The 15,205-nt window shown below is 43.0% G+C and overlaps 1 protein-coding gene across 1 annotated transcript in view; it reads left to right on the forward strand.

Annotated features, from left to right (window-relative positions):
* Positions 1–11,206: 11,206 nt before the first annotated feature.
* Positions 11,207–15,205, forward strand: part of CAPN8 (calpain 8) — a 109,226-nt gene continuing 105,227 nt past the window's right edge. The window contains exon 1 of the mRNA XM_006871146.1: positions 11,207–11,443. Within this exon, the coding sequence (XP_006871208.1) occupies positions 11,207–11,443 (237 nt within the window). The remainder of the gene's footprint in view (positions 11,444–15,205) is intronic.

The following is a 15,205-nucleotide window of genomic DNA, read 5'->3' on the forward strand; positions in this document are numbered from 1 at the left end:
AAAATTTTTTTAAAAAAAATTAATAAAAAACAACAACAACAACAAAAAATCTGTAGCCTAATATGAGGTCTCTTTCCCTCCCTATAGCCCTCTCCTTCTCTTTCCTGTGTTAAAAAACACAGGAACAAAAAGCAAACAAAAAAAGTTCAAGGCCTGCTCTTGGGCTGAGTATCTTTCGGCTGTTTGGTTTTTAGTTGATACTGTCTCTTTAAATTTCGAGGATATCTATGCACATGCGTAGTAGAACCCTCCGAGGATGGGGCTGGAGTATCCATTAGCTCAGTCACCACTATAGTTACCAGAATGGAGGTACGCAGACAGCAAGGGACCAATGAAAAAATACCAAAAAGAAAAAAAAAAAGAATGTCCACACCTCTATCTCTGCAGCTCTGCCAGGTATCCGTGGCTGCTCTGATCCTTTCCCAGCTTGGCCCCACACAAAATGGCGGCTCCTGGAGCAGCTGATGGTCCCAAACCAGGAAGCAATGGATTTCTTGTTTCTGCTACAAACTCCCCAGCTGTAAGTCTTCCAACCTTCTAAATATTCCTTTATATGTGGTTCAGAGTACTGGGACCATTCCTGAGTCTTCTTGGTCCTGTATTCTGTGTTGTTCTCGGGAGAGCTCATCACTACACTTCCACCCCATCCACCATCTTTTTCTGGAAGTCAAGAATAGAGTATCACTTTATCCATTTTTGAAATCTTGTTTTTAATCTTATATTTCTGAAGTTTCTGGGCTTATTTCTATTTGTTGTTCTTCATTTATTTTGTCAGTTTGTTCTTGTAGTGTTTCCCTGAATTCATCTAAAGTTTTCCTTGATTTTCTATGTGTTTTCCTAGTTCTTTCTCTCAATCCATTGAAGGTACTTAAATATCCTTCTTTTGAATTCATTAATAGGTAGTACTAATACCATTTCTTCTTTAGGAAAAAATTCTGGCTCTGTATTTTGGTCTTGTTTCTTTGTGTGGTTTGAGGTTGTCTGTTGTCTCTGAGACATTGATCCTTTTATCAATGATCAGCTGTCCATAGATGGACAGATGTACTTCTGGGTTTTCATTTTGATTTCATTCTGGTTGGATTGTATTTGTAGTTAATTGATGATTGTATGTTGGTGTGTTTTGCCCAGGTTTACTTACTAATTTTTTCTTTATCTTGTTTTGATGTACCTTAGCCAACAGGGTAGGTGTGCTACTCTGTTCTCTAGCTTGACAGTATGTAGGTACTTACCACCTGTGTTCGGGTGGGTGTTGTAGAGGACAGGAATATGTGTACAGTCCTCTGTTTGTGTAGAGCAGTTGCTGGTGGGTTGGCTGGTGTTCACCAGGTGTATGGTGATCAGATGGTATAGGAGTGGATGGTCGTCCTTGATTAGTGAGTGGGGCTTCAGAGGTGTGGTTGTGGTTGGGCAGTGTGGGCATGGTTGCTATCTCCTGCTGGGTGGGACAAAAAACACAGAACAACAAAACAACAAAAAAGGAAATAATAAACAAGCCAAAAAAGAAAAAAACAGACAAAAGAGGAAAAAGAAGCAAACAACACCACAAAGGGAGGGGGGGGGAGAGAGAAAGAGAGAGAGAGAGAGAGAGAGAGAGAGCGAGCGAGAGAGAGAGAGAGAGAGAATCAATGAACAAAGAAAATGAAAGAAAAGAGAAAAATGAAAAATAAATAAAAACCAGAGAGTGAGATAAATAAAGGAGAAAATGAATGGTAAAGAAAAATAAGAAAAAGAAAAAAGAAGGGAGGAAAACCAAAATGAGAAATAGAAGAAAAGAAAGAGAAACAAGAAAAATAAGGAAAAGAAAAAGAAAGGTGAAGACTGGGTGTAGGGGCCAGGGCACTTGAGTGGGGCTCCTGCAGGCCGAGGAAGTCCTAGAGGGAGGGGTTCCTGTTGGTCCAGAGGTGACGGGGGTCAGGGAGCTTGTCCTGTCCTGGAAGGAATTTCTGCCCATTTGTCTGGCACTGCTTTCTCTGCTGACCTGTGTTCCATGTACCCTGTTTTCATGGTCCCACCCAGAGCCATATCAAATACTTCACTGCCCCATGGTCTCCCACATTGAAGATAGAATTCTACCACTGAGCCATCTTATATAGTCCTTTCCCATGTCTTCTCCCACATTTTGGAATGGAAGGAACTACAATCTTCATCTTTTTGTTTATCTTTCTTTAGATGTGTGTGTGTGTTGTTTTATATATTCGTCGGCATTCTTTTCCACAACAACACCCCAGCATTAGTTATTCTGATCAGCCGGATTTAGGCAAGCCATGGGGGGTAATCTCAGTTGGTCTGTTAACTAGGCTTGGCTGGACCCATCCCTGGCAGGGATGAGGATCTGCGGGTGGTATGTGACACCAAGAAGTGATGAGAATGATCCCACAGAGCAGGGGAGAGGTGAGTCCATGCCTGCTGATCCACCAAGTCATCTGTTTCTTTTCAGGCTGACTCAGTAGAGCTCCATCTTTCAGCTCTGGGACTCTCTGGCTTGGACACTTGCTGTCCTGGGCAGATGTAGGCAATCTTTTCCTTAGAAGCCACTAGTGGATGCTTGGATCTTAGCAGGCCTTCCCCTCTGGAATTCTCTCTCCTTTTTTTTTTTTTTTTCCTTAGCTTAAAAAAGTCAGGAAAGATATAATTTGTATAACCTAAAGTTCACCACTTTAAATCATACACTTTGCCTAAGTTGAATCATGTGATACGTGGCCTTTTGTGTCTGGCTTCTTTCCCTCACCATCGTATCTTCACGGTCCATCATGTTGTGGTGAGTATCAGGACTTCATTCCTTTTTATGACTGAATAGTAATCCATATATGGATGTATCTCATTTTGTTTTATCCATTCATCAGATGATGGACACTTGGGGTGGTTCCACTTTTTTTTGTTATGAATGCATTTTCATTTCTCTTGATATATACTGAGGCGTGGGATTATTGGGTTATATGGTAATTCTATGCTTAACCTTTTGTGGAGCTACAGACTGTTTTCCACAACAGCTACATCATTTTACATTTCCACAAACAATGGATGAGAATCTTGTACTACTCTTGTCTTTGGATTCATCTCCTGCCCACCTGAGAATTTGAAATGGGAAGAATTTCTGGGAGAGAGAATTCTGCTGTCTGCCTTTTCCTTCACCCCCTTTCCAAGGTTATAGTTATGCAAGACGATAAGCTTAACAGACTTTAATTGTCTGCAAGGCACGCTTGGCCTCTAGACGCAGCGGGGTGATACATCTTCCTCTCTGTGGGGATAATACAGCCTTGGCCTTTCTGGCAGAGGAGGCCGATCTGCGGATAAAGCAGGCTCGGCTGGCTGGTGTGCATCGAGGGAGCTGCACCCACCCCGACTGTGCCTCTTGGACGCGGGGCGGGCGCCAGCAGTGATTCCGCACAGCCTGTCAGCCTCGGATGGCTCCTTAGGCTTCCTGGGAGGGAGCTGGCAGTAGCTTCTGTTTATGTCTGGGCATGAGGCTGGAGAGACATTGGTCCAAGCAGACAGCGATGGCAGCGCTGGCTGGCGTCTCCTCCTGGGCGCCTGACTGGGACTCCACACTTTGCTGGGCGACTGAGGCTTCTATTTGCAACACTGTAGCCTCTTGCCCAGATGAGGAAGGGCTTGTTTGTGCAGCATATGGATGGGGGCAAGTGAATTGAGGCAGGTGGGATAGATAGGAAATTTCGAGTCCCAAAGGACTCACCTCATGGAGAAGGAAAATTACCAACTGTGCTTATTCTTCAGCTGGATGGAGGGGCTTGCTCATTTCAGTCAGTCTAAAGGGAATGTTTCTAGGGGGAATGGGGGAGGACCAGAGTCAAGGAAAACAATCCCATGAGATCCTTGCTGATTAACTAACTACCCTGCCTGCAGGTGTGGGACCCATTATGCTGGGGCTTCTTGTATAACACCATTGTACTTTTTAAACCTATGGGTGTTTATTCATCCAGCACATATTGATTGAGTCCCTCCTATGTGGGAGCAGTAGTAATTCAGTGATAGAATTCTCTTCTTCTGGGCAAGAGACAGGAGTCCTGGTGTGGTGCTGTGCGTTAATGCGCTGGACGCAAAGTTAGTTTGAATTACAGGGTTGGCGGTTCAAGCTCATCAGTTGCTTCCTTGAAACCCTATACAGGGTGGCTATGCTATGGATTGGAATTGACTTGACAACACCTAGCAACAACAACAGGCAAGAGACAAGTTAGCTCTGGTGGTGCACTGCCAAAAGCACTAGGGTGCTAACCAAAAGTCAGAGGTTTGAACCTACCAGCTCCTCCACGGGAGAAAATGTGGCAGCCTGCTTCTACAAATATTGCAGCTTTGGAAACCTTATGGGGCAATTCTTCTCTGTTCTCTAGTGTCACTAAGAGTTGAATCAACTTGATGGCAATTTTTTTTTAAAGTTTTTATTGTGAATTGTGTGAAAGGTTATAGGGCAGATCATCAGTTTTACAGTCAACAAATTGTATACTTTATATCATTACAATGATTATAATCCCCTCCATGTACCATCCGTTAACAGTATTTCTCTCTATTCATTTTAGCTTTTTTTTTTTAAAAAAAAAACACTCAGGCATAAATAATAATTTACACCACCAAAGGGCACTTTCTTCAAATCTGGATGGTAATGGGTTTTTGGTTACACACAAGAGACCCAGGTTTGATTCTCAGCCACCATATCTCATGTGCAGCTACCACCTGTCCGTAGAAGCTTTCATGTTGCTATGACATTGAGCAGGTTTCACCGGAGTTTGCAGACTAAGACAGACTAGGAAGAAAGACCTGGAAACCTACTTCTGAAAATCAGTCAATGAAGCTCTATGAATCTCAAGAGTCCCATCCTCAACTCACCATGAGCTGGAGTAGGAGTGGGCAGCATTTTATTCTGTTGTGCCTGGGGTTGTCATGAGTTAGAGACAGGCTCCACAACAGCAAACAACAACTAATGCTATGTGCCAGAGCTTTCCAGGCTCCAAAGGAACAATGATGAGTGAATTTAACATGGGTCCTCATGGCGGTCAGAGCAGATGGGGTAGATGAGCATCATATAAATAATTTCGGGGATTAGTGCTGAGTCCCTAGGTAGTCCAAATGGCTTGCACTCAATTGTTAAACTTAGAGGTTGGTGGTTTGAATGCACTGTGGAAGAAAGGCCTGGAAAACTGCTCTTGTAAAGATTGCAACCAGGAAAATCTTCTGGAGCACAGTTCTACTCGGCAGCACACAGGGTTGCCATGCCTCTGAACTGACTCAACAGAAACAAGTGCTTTTTTTTAACCAGTGTTGGGCAGGGCACTGCAGGATACTATGAGAGCAGGTAAGGGGGACAATGACTTTGTGTGAGGAATCTTTAAAGCCTTCCCTGGGACTTTACAGATTCCCAGACCCAGGTCTGAGAGTTGAGCAGGAATTCCCAAGTACAGGGGTTGGGCAAGAAGAAGAGTGATTCAGGGAGAGACCCAGCTGAACACAGCATTCCAGGAACTGAAAGATGGCTAGGGGGCAGCAGAGTATAGAGGGAGAAGGATGAAACACGGTGGAAAGGTGGATAAAAGTCCATCCATTCAGAATCTTATGAAAAACAACAAAAATCTTGATTTTTGCTGTTTTGTCACCTTGATTCTGACTCACGGTGATCTCTTATGGGGCCTAGGTGCCTCTGGGGCCAGAGGCAACTGTTTCTGGTGCTGACTTGAGCCCTTGAAGATCAAGTTGGCCTGGAATCTCTGGTGAATTCTGGAAAACTGCATTTTTTCTGGATACATAGGGAACAGACTCTGCTTTCTGCTTGCCCCAATCTGCCCCCCTAGCTTAGTGTTTAGACTATGGACAGCCTTGGGAGGTAGAAGGTCAGAGATTCTCAGGGTGTGGTCCTTGATCTCTGCTTTGGCATTATCACTTGGGTAATGGTTTAACAACTGGAGATTCCTGAGTCTTACCTCGGATCTACTAAGTCAGACCTTTTTAAAAGATTGGGACAATGAAAGGGCCTGTCAGCATTTTAAACAAGTGTTTACTGTGGCAGCTGTAACAAGTTACAACAAATTTGATGGATTAAAAATGTATAAGTTTCTTCTCTTACCGTTCTGACAACCAAATGTCTGAAATCACTTTCACTGGGCTGAAGTCAAGGTGTTGATTTCATCTGGAACCTTTAGGGGAGAATCAATGCCTTGCTTCTTACAGCTTCTGGTGGCTCTTGGGAGTCCTCCAATTTCAGTTCATGGTCACTTTGCTTCCACCTCTTCTGTATTTGTGTGTTTGTGTTTGTGTCTGTCTGCCTCCTATAAGGACATTTGTGGTTACATTTAGGGAACACTCAGGTCATCTAAGATAATCTTCCCATCTTGACATATTTAACTTAATCACATCTTCAAAGACCCTGTTTTCAAATGAGATTGTTGTTGTTGTTAAGTGCCATCTAGTCAGTTCTGACTCACAGTGACTCTGTATCGAGTTTCCGAGGAGCTGCTGGTGGGTTTGAACTGCTGACCTTGTGGTTCGCAGTCCAGTGCTTACCCTACAGCACCACACCAGGACTCCTTCAAATAAGATAAGATTTACAAATTCTAGGGTTTAGGACCTGATGCCTTTAGGAAGTCATTTTATGGTCTATCATCACACATGCTAGTTTGAAAATCACTCATCTGACCCACACTTAAGGTTGATTTTATTTTATTTACTGTATTTACCATTGAATCAGCTTTGACTCATGGTGACCACATGGGTGTAGAATAGAAAGGCGTTTCTATAGGATTTCAAGGCTGTGACCTTTCTGGAAGCAGATTACCAACCCTTTCTCTCTTTTGAAAAATTTTACTGTGAATTGAGTGAAGGTTTTCAGAGCAGATCATCAGTTTTACATTGAACAAAGCGCACACTTTGTTTCATCTCAATGACTGCAATCCCCTCCATGGACCAACAATAATCCCACTTCTTTCTTCTGATTCTTATTTCCACTCTACCAGTCTTCCTAACACTTCTGAACTTTGTCCTTAGCTAAGTGTTGCCCTTTTGATTTTGAATGGTTCACTGTTCCATGGTGAGCATTTCTTACAAGTGTTGTTGTCCCACCATATATCTATCTACTGGTGGGCTGAAAATTGGGTCACAAGGTGAGACCTGAAGGGTGGTTGAGGGTCAGAGTCTCAGGTACCTCCAGTCTCTTTCTGACCAGTAAGACTGGCTATTTTTTTTTTTTTTTAATTTATAATTTTGTCCCACATTTTCATCCATTCTACCCAGGACCTTCTAAAGTGGCCCATTTCAGAGAAGTTGGAAGTAGTTTCCAGGCATCATCTAGCTCTTCTGGTCTCATAGTCATGGAGACTGATGTTCACATGTTCCATGAATCCATTGGACTAATTGATTCCAAGCATCTTTAATTTTCATCACTTTTCTTTCCCCACCACACCGAGAAACCAATAGTTATACCTTAGATGGACACTCATTAGCTTTTTTAAAAAAAACTTATTGTGAATTGAGTGAAGGTTTACAGACAAAATCATCAGTTTTACATTCAATACATCACACACTGTGTTTCATCACAATGATTGCAATCCCCTCCATGCAACAACAGTTATCCCACCTTCTTTCTGTGATCCCTACTTTTGTCCTACCCATCCTCCCATCCCTTCTCAACTTTGTCCTTAGGCAACTGTTGCCCTTTTGGTTGTGAATGGCTGAATATCTCATGGTGAACATACCTTACTAGTTTTCTTGTCCACCTATCTATGCTTAGCTGAAAATTGAGCCATGTGGGGGAGTGTCTTCCAGACCTGAAGGGTGGTTGATGTCTATAAGCTCAGGTTCCTCAAGTCTCTTTTTGACTAGTAAACCTGGTCTTCCTGTAGTCTCTTTCTGACCAATAAACCCAGTCTCTCTCTCTTTTTTAAATAAGAATTTTCAGTTTTGTTTCACATTTTCTCCCACTCTATCCAGGACCTTCAAATGTGATCCCTTTCATCACTCATCTTTCTTCTGCACATGGAGAGACCAATAGTTACACCTTAGATGGCCACTCTTGAGCTTTTAAGATCCCAGATGCTATTCATCACATAGGATGTAGAACATTGTCTTTGTGGACTATATTATACCAATTGACCATGGTGTCCCCTGAGATTATGGTACTGAGCCACCAGACCCAGCAACCCATTGCCTTAAGAAGTTTGATACTACTCATGCTCCACTACATAGCCTTTCTCCTATACTCATTCAGCCTGTGTCTCTGCCCAGGTAGCTACATGCAGAACACGGTTGTTCCACAGTTGTGTATATAACACTATTTGTCTCCATCCCCTTTAACCCTTGCACACCTCCCTGCGTCTTTACCTATCTTCATCGTTCTTCTGCCAACCTCCCTCTTTTTGCATATTGCCCTCCTTGTCACCTGAGTTAACACGTGTCTACCCTCTAGCCAGTGGGTTAATTATTCTCTCTTCCCTCCCATCCCTGGTAACCATTAGGAAATTTTATTTTAGCATGAAAACCTTTTCTTGAGCTTTTACAATAGTGGTCGCATACAATATTTGCTCTTTTGTGATTGGCTAATTGCACACAGCATCATGTCCTCCAAGTTCATGTTATAAGGGGTTTTGCAGAGTCATCGTTATTCTTCAAGGTCGCATAGTATTCCATTATGTGTATGTGCCAAACTTTGTCCATTGTTCCATTCATGAGCATTTAGGTTGTCTCCATCTTTTTGCTATTGTGAATAGTGCTGCGATGAACATGGGCATGCATATATCTATTTGTGTCCTGACTCTTATTTCTTGTGGATATATACCAAATAGAGGGATTGCTGGCTCATAAGGTATTTCTATTTCCAACTTTTTGAGGAAGCACCATAGCATTTTCCACAGTGGTTGAACCATTTTACAGCCCCACCATCAATGTAGATGAGTCACAGTCTCTCTACACACTCGCCAGCATTTACATTTATTGTTTTCTGTTTTTTTGAACTTTGCTGAGGTGAGATGATATCTCATGGTTGTTTTGATTTGCATCTCTTTAATGGATGGTGTGGAGGGTGGTTCAAGTTCACCAGTTGCTCCTTGGAAACTCTGTACAGGGTCGCTTTGGGTCAGAACTGACTTGATGGCACTTAACAACAACAACAACAGTGGCTTATAATCGTGAACATTTCTTCATATGTTTGTTGGCTGCCTAAATGTCTTCCTTGGTGAAGCGTCTACTCATGTCCTCTGACCATTTTTTAATTGGGTTGTTTGTCTTTTTCTTGCAGAGGTGCTGTAGTTTTCTATAAATTTTAGAGATTAGTCCCTTGTCTGATATGTTGTTGCAAAAGTTTTTCCCCATTCTGTGGCAAAATCTTTTGATGCACATACTCGTCTAATTTTAGTATGTCCCAGACATCTATTTTATCTTCTACTGTTTGTGTGTTTTTAGTTATGTTTGACAGTGTATTTATGCCATGTATTAGGGCCCCTAGTTTTTCATTTATGTTCTTTATAGTTTTACATTTAGGTCTTTAATCCATGTTGAGTTTGTTTTTGTATATTGCATGAGAGATGGGTCTTGTTTCTTACTTCTGCAAATGGATTTCCAGTTTTACCAGCACCATTTGTTTAAGAGACAATCTCTTCCCCATTTAATGTGTTTTGGCCCTTTGTCAAAGATCAGCTGACTGTATGTGGATGGATTTCCTTCTGGGTAATCAATTCTGTTCCACTGATCTATGTATCTTTCATTGCCCCAATACCAGGCTGTTTTGACCACTGTTTCTGTATCATAGTTTTGAGATCAGACAGTTGAGAGGCTTCCAACTTTGTTCTTCTTCTTAAGCAATACTGAGGTCTCTTTCCTTGTCATATCAATCTGGTGATCAATTTTTCCATGTCTTTAAAGAATGATGTTGGAATCTGGATTGGAATTACATTATAGCTCTAGATTGACCAAGCCTTTCTTTTAAAACACCAACCTTTTAGTTAGTAGTTGACCATTTAACCACTTGTGCCACCGAGGGACTGTGCGTAAACCAGTCAGAGAAGGCTGGAGTCAGGATCACACGGCCTGTACTTCATTTCTTAGGCTAGAAGTCAAGATTCCTGCTCTCCAGACCTTGTCTATCTGGTCCTGGTTTTTAGGCATGCTAATATTTACTGAGTGTTTCTTATTTACTATTCCAAGCCAACCATTCTTTCATTACTCTTCCAAATAATCCTATGAAGTAGACCCTATATTATCTTCTACTTTAAGAATAATGAAGGGGCAGAGAGGTTATACAACTTGCCCAAGGTGACAGAGCTAATGAATGGTGGAGCTGTGATAGAAATTCAAGCAATCAGATGCTAAACCTTCTTTTGAAGTTTCAGTGACCTCCAGTTTGATTTATGCTGAATCCATCTGTGATTCACCCTTCTTGGATAGTTTTACCCTAGTCCCTGAGTGATGCAAATAGTTAATACACTTGCCTGCATAAAAAAGGTTGGAGGTTGGAGTTAACCTAGATGCTCCTTGGAAGAAACACCTGGTGGCTTAGTTCCAAAAAAATCAGCTGTTGAAAACCCTATGAAGCTCAGTTCTACTCCCACACACATGAGCTGGAATTGATGCTCTGGCAGCTGATTTTTGCTGTTAAGTGCCGTTGAGTTGGTTCTGACCCATAGCGACTGTGTATAGGGTTTCCGAGGAGCAGCTGGTGAGCTTGAACCCCCGACTTTGCAGTTCAAATGGCTTTGCAGTCTGGCGCCTTAACCCACAGCGCCACACCAAGACCCTTGGCAGCTGGTACTGGTTAGCAAATATGGAACCAAACTTCTTTGGAAGGAAAGAAGACATCTCTAACTATTAGCTCTCCTCATGTTTAGAATTCTCCACAAATCTCCTCATACTGCGTGATGACTCACCTCATCTCAGTTAATGGGGCCAATTGGAGTCAAGCAGGCCCTGCAAAGATGTGGGTGTGGGTGTAATTCTAATGGGTTTCTTAGGCTAATGGTTTCAGATGGGCCTAGAAGGCTCTCAGTTCCTTTCTTTAATGGTTTGCTGAAAGGCAGGAGGTGGGGCTGATCCATCTACACCTTGGGTACATATTTGTTCCAGGCTGTGACTCACTGCCTTGGACCAGGACCTCAGGTGAGACATTGGCCTGCTCCACCTCCCGCAGTTACCTTATAGCTCCCCTCCTAGTGTGGCAGACCTCTGTGTGTGTGGAGCAGCTCTGCCCTCTGGTCCATCCCACAAGTCCACGGCCATGGCAGCCCTGGCAGCTGGAGTATCCAAGAAGCGGGCAGCAGACAAAGGTTTTGGCTCCAACCAGAAAGCTGTGAAGTACTTGGGCCAGGACTTTGAGACCCTGAGGCGACAGTGCTTGGACTCAGGGGTCCTGTTTAAAGACCCAGAATTTCCAGCATGCCCATCAGCTTTGGGCTATAGGGACCTTGGACCAGGCTCCCCGCATACTCAAGGCATCATCTGGAAACGGCCCACGGTAAGGAGGTGGACTTGCCTTTGAGTGTCATAGCAGATGGAGGGCTCTCACTTGCGTCTAAGGACTGGGGTATTGAAAGGTCAGGACTCTGGGGCTGAAGGTCCCAGATCTCATATTTCAGAAAGCTTTTTACCCGCTCCTTTCCACCTCAACCCCATTTTAAAAAATTCCCTTTGGTGAAGTATAAAGGGAAGAGCATGTCGAGATGTTTGGAACCAGACAAACTGGATTTGAGTCTTGGCTCTGCCACTCTGTGTCTGTGTAGCCTTGGGCAGATCACTTAACCTCTGTGAACCTCAGTTTACTCATCTGTATAATGGTGCTGCTGTTGTTGTTAGTTGCTATCAAGTTGACTCTGACTCATGGTGACCTGTGGACAACTGAATGAAACACTGCCTGGCCCTGTACCATCTTCACAGTTATTGCCGGTGCAAGCTCATGGTTGCAGTTACTTGTATTTGAGTGTATTCCAACCCAGGGGGTTCATGTTCAAGCACTATATTCTGTTGTGAGCCATAGGATTTTCACTATCTAATTTTAAAAGTTGATCTCCAGGGCTTTCTTCCTAGTTTATCTTAGTCTAGAAGCTCTGCAAAAACCTGTGTGCCCTGGATAACCCTCTGGTTTTTGACATATTGGTGATATTGCTTCCAGCATTACAGCAACAGGTCAGCTACCACAGGTCAACTTATTTTTCAGGATTTCTATGAGGATTCATAGCATGAAGCTCAGCTCATAGTGCCCAGCACATAGTAGGCAGAGAATACCCAGTAGGTATTATGGCTTAGGCCTCCTGGCCAGTCTACATTGGAACAAACATAGACGTAATCAGTCCTACAGCAAATTGTGACAGCATCACTGAAAGGAGTAGGGTGACGCCCACTTATGAATTGCCTTTGTTCCATGAGGGCTGGAAGGTGGGGGCAATGGATCCATGAATGCAGATGAAAGGCAAGATCACTTGGGTGCTGCCACTGATACCATCCAAAGTCCAGGGCAGGCCATAGACTGTCAATCCTAGTTCCCGCTGGAGATTATAAAGTAGGATGTATTCTGTTGGATATTGAAGGATTCCAAAGGTTTGGGGTTGAGGACATGGGGAATTTTAGTTAGTGACTAAAGCCAGGTATCAGTTAACCTTTGCCTAGATTCCCTGTTTTCTTTGAAGTTTTTGAAGCCCCTGCAATGAAACAACTGCACTGCCTTTTCTCTCTAAACCATGTCTTCACCTGGTCTATACCAGTGATGACTGGCTGTGCTGATTGTGCCTGTCCACAGAAACTATAAACTATAAAATCCAGAGGACAAGACAGAGAAATCTGATTAATATGGAACTAAAGGACTATTATTCTGAGTTTTTGGACACCTGTCAAATAAATAAATGCTTGTCAAAACTTACCCTTGTTGTTGTTAAGTGCCATTGAGTTGTTTCTGACTCATAGCAACCCTTTATAGGGTTTCTAAGGAGCAACTGGTAAGCTTGAACCACCTACCTTGCAGTTCAAACTGACCTTGCAGTCCAGCGCATTAACCCGTAGCACCACACCAGGACTCCCTACTGACCCTAAATTATCAGAATGGATTTTCATGTCTGCTGTAGGCTAGGCTAATGTTCATACATACAAGGTACATTGGAGGACTCAGCCTTATCCTCTAAATTTTTGTTGTTGTTAGGTGCCATCGAGTTGGTTCTGACACATGGAGACCCTATGCACAACAAAATGACACAGTGCCCGGTCCTGCGCCAACCTTACAATTGTTACATTTGAGTCCATTGCTGCTGCCATCATGCCAAACCATCTCATTGGAGGTCTTCCTATTTTTCACTGACCCTTCACTTTACCAAGCATGATGTCCTTCTCCAGGGGCTGGTTCCTCCTGTTCAAAGTACAAGAGATAAAGTTTCACCATCCAGGCTTCTAAGGAGTATTATGGATGCACTTCTTCTAAGACAGATTTATTTTTTCTGAAAGTCCATGGTACTTGTCAACATTTTTACCATAATTCAAATGCATTGTTCTTCTAAGGTTCATTTTATTCACTGTCCAACTTTCATATTCATATGAGGTGAATGAAAATACCCTGACTTGGGTGAGATGTACCTTAGTCCTCAAACTGACATCTTTGCTCTTGAACACTTGTGCAGCAGATTTGCCCAATGCAATACATCATTTGATATCCTGACTGCTGCTTCCATGAGTTCCTATATATCATTAAATTGACTTCAGAGTCCCCAAAGATCGTCCCTATTAGTGATGTGGCTCAGAACTTGGGAAAATCAACCTGTTTCGACATACTTCATTTCTTTACCCCCAAAGGTCTCTCAGGGATCTGCAAGCAGATTGGGGTGTCCAAAAATCAGATGTATTGTAAGGTCACATGTGACTTTTGAGGGTGATATACTACTTCCTTAGTTTCTGGGGTTTCAGGCCCATTGCCCAGATGTGGTTCTTATGACCCTTTTCCCATAGAAAGTTTAATTTTCACCTGCCTTTTGGGGAAAATTGATGAGCTGGGATAAATATAGATATGGATATATGTTTCTGCCCTCTCAGTAATAAACTGGATTTTCTGAATTCACAAAATTTTACAACTTTCTCTTGCTGGGTATTTCTGCTTATTTTTAAGTTACTGAGTAAAAGGTGGGTTTGTGCTCTTGTCCCAAGGGTTGGATGACAAGTTCGCCCATACAAAGATCTCAAGTTCAAGCTGGGGTTCTCAGGATGAGCTGTTGGCCATTCTGATCCCAGGGCAATTTTTTTCCAAGAGCATTGGGTCAGAACAACAGTGCTACCACAAACAAACTGGCAGCCTGTGTGAACATATCAGGAAACTCTTGAAACAGTGGCTTCTCTGCATCCTCACTTCTTGTCTTCCCCTCTGAGCTGGGTCACTACTCAGCCCAGGCCCTGTGGTTCGAGAAATGCCCAGTGTTAGCAGGCCCTCCTGCAACCCAGTCAATGATATTCTTCCCTGAAGTGTCCACTTTTTGGCAATTAGATACTTCATTGATCTTAAGAAAAAATATAGAGAGGCAGGGATGAGGCGAGGGCAATTACATAGTAAAGACCCATAGTGTAGCCAACCCAACTTCATAGAAACATTGAGAGGTCGAATTGTTGGGAGAAGGCTCACATAGGAGGGGGCTGGAGAGCTCTCTGCTCATGGCTTCCATTCTTCCTTTAGTTGCTGCCTCTTGGACTAGAGGAGCTGGAGTTTTCAAGTCACCAATGGTTTGTTGAGTGCTAGAGAAGAACCTTCATGGAGCTTCAGCTAGCTGGGAGAGCAACAGTGGGCAAGTAGACAATGGATAGGCAGAAAGGTGGTTGAGAGCATGGGTTGTATATCAGATGGGCCAGAGTTTTGGTTCCCTGTCTGCCGTTTACAGCTGTATGACCATGGGTATGTTACTAATGTCCCCGTGACTCAGTTTCCTCATCCATAAAGCAAGAATAAGTATATTATCACCTTACTGGGTTATCCTAAGGCTTGAATGAGAGAATGGGTTTAGCACAGTGCCTGTCATATAATAAGTACTTTATACAATGAGCTGCCACTAGATTCTATGTCTGGAGTGGGAACTATAAATCAGAACAGAATTTTATGGGAGTTCAGGGGAAGGAGCAATTAAGTTTAACTGTGGAATTGTTGTTGTTGGTAACTGCTGTCGAGTTGGTTCCAACTCATAGCCGCCCTGTATAGGGTTTCAGACTTTGTGGGAATAGAAAACCTTATCTTTCTCCTATTGAGTAACTGGTGGGT

The sequence above is a fragment of the Chrysochloris asiatica genome, unplaced genomic scaffold (genome assembly GCF_000296735.1).
Source record: "Chrysochloris asiatica unplaced genomic scaffold, ChrAsi1.0 scaffold00161, whole genome shotgun sequence".
NCBI lineage: Eukaryota > Metazoa > Chordata > Mammalia > Afrosoricida > Chrysochloridae > Chrysochloris > Chrysochloris asiatica.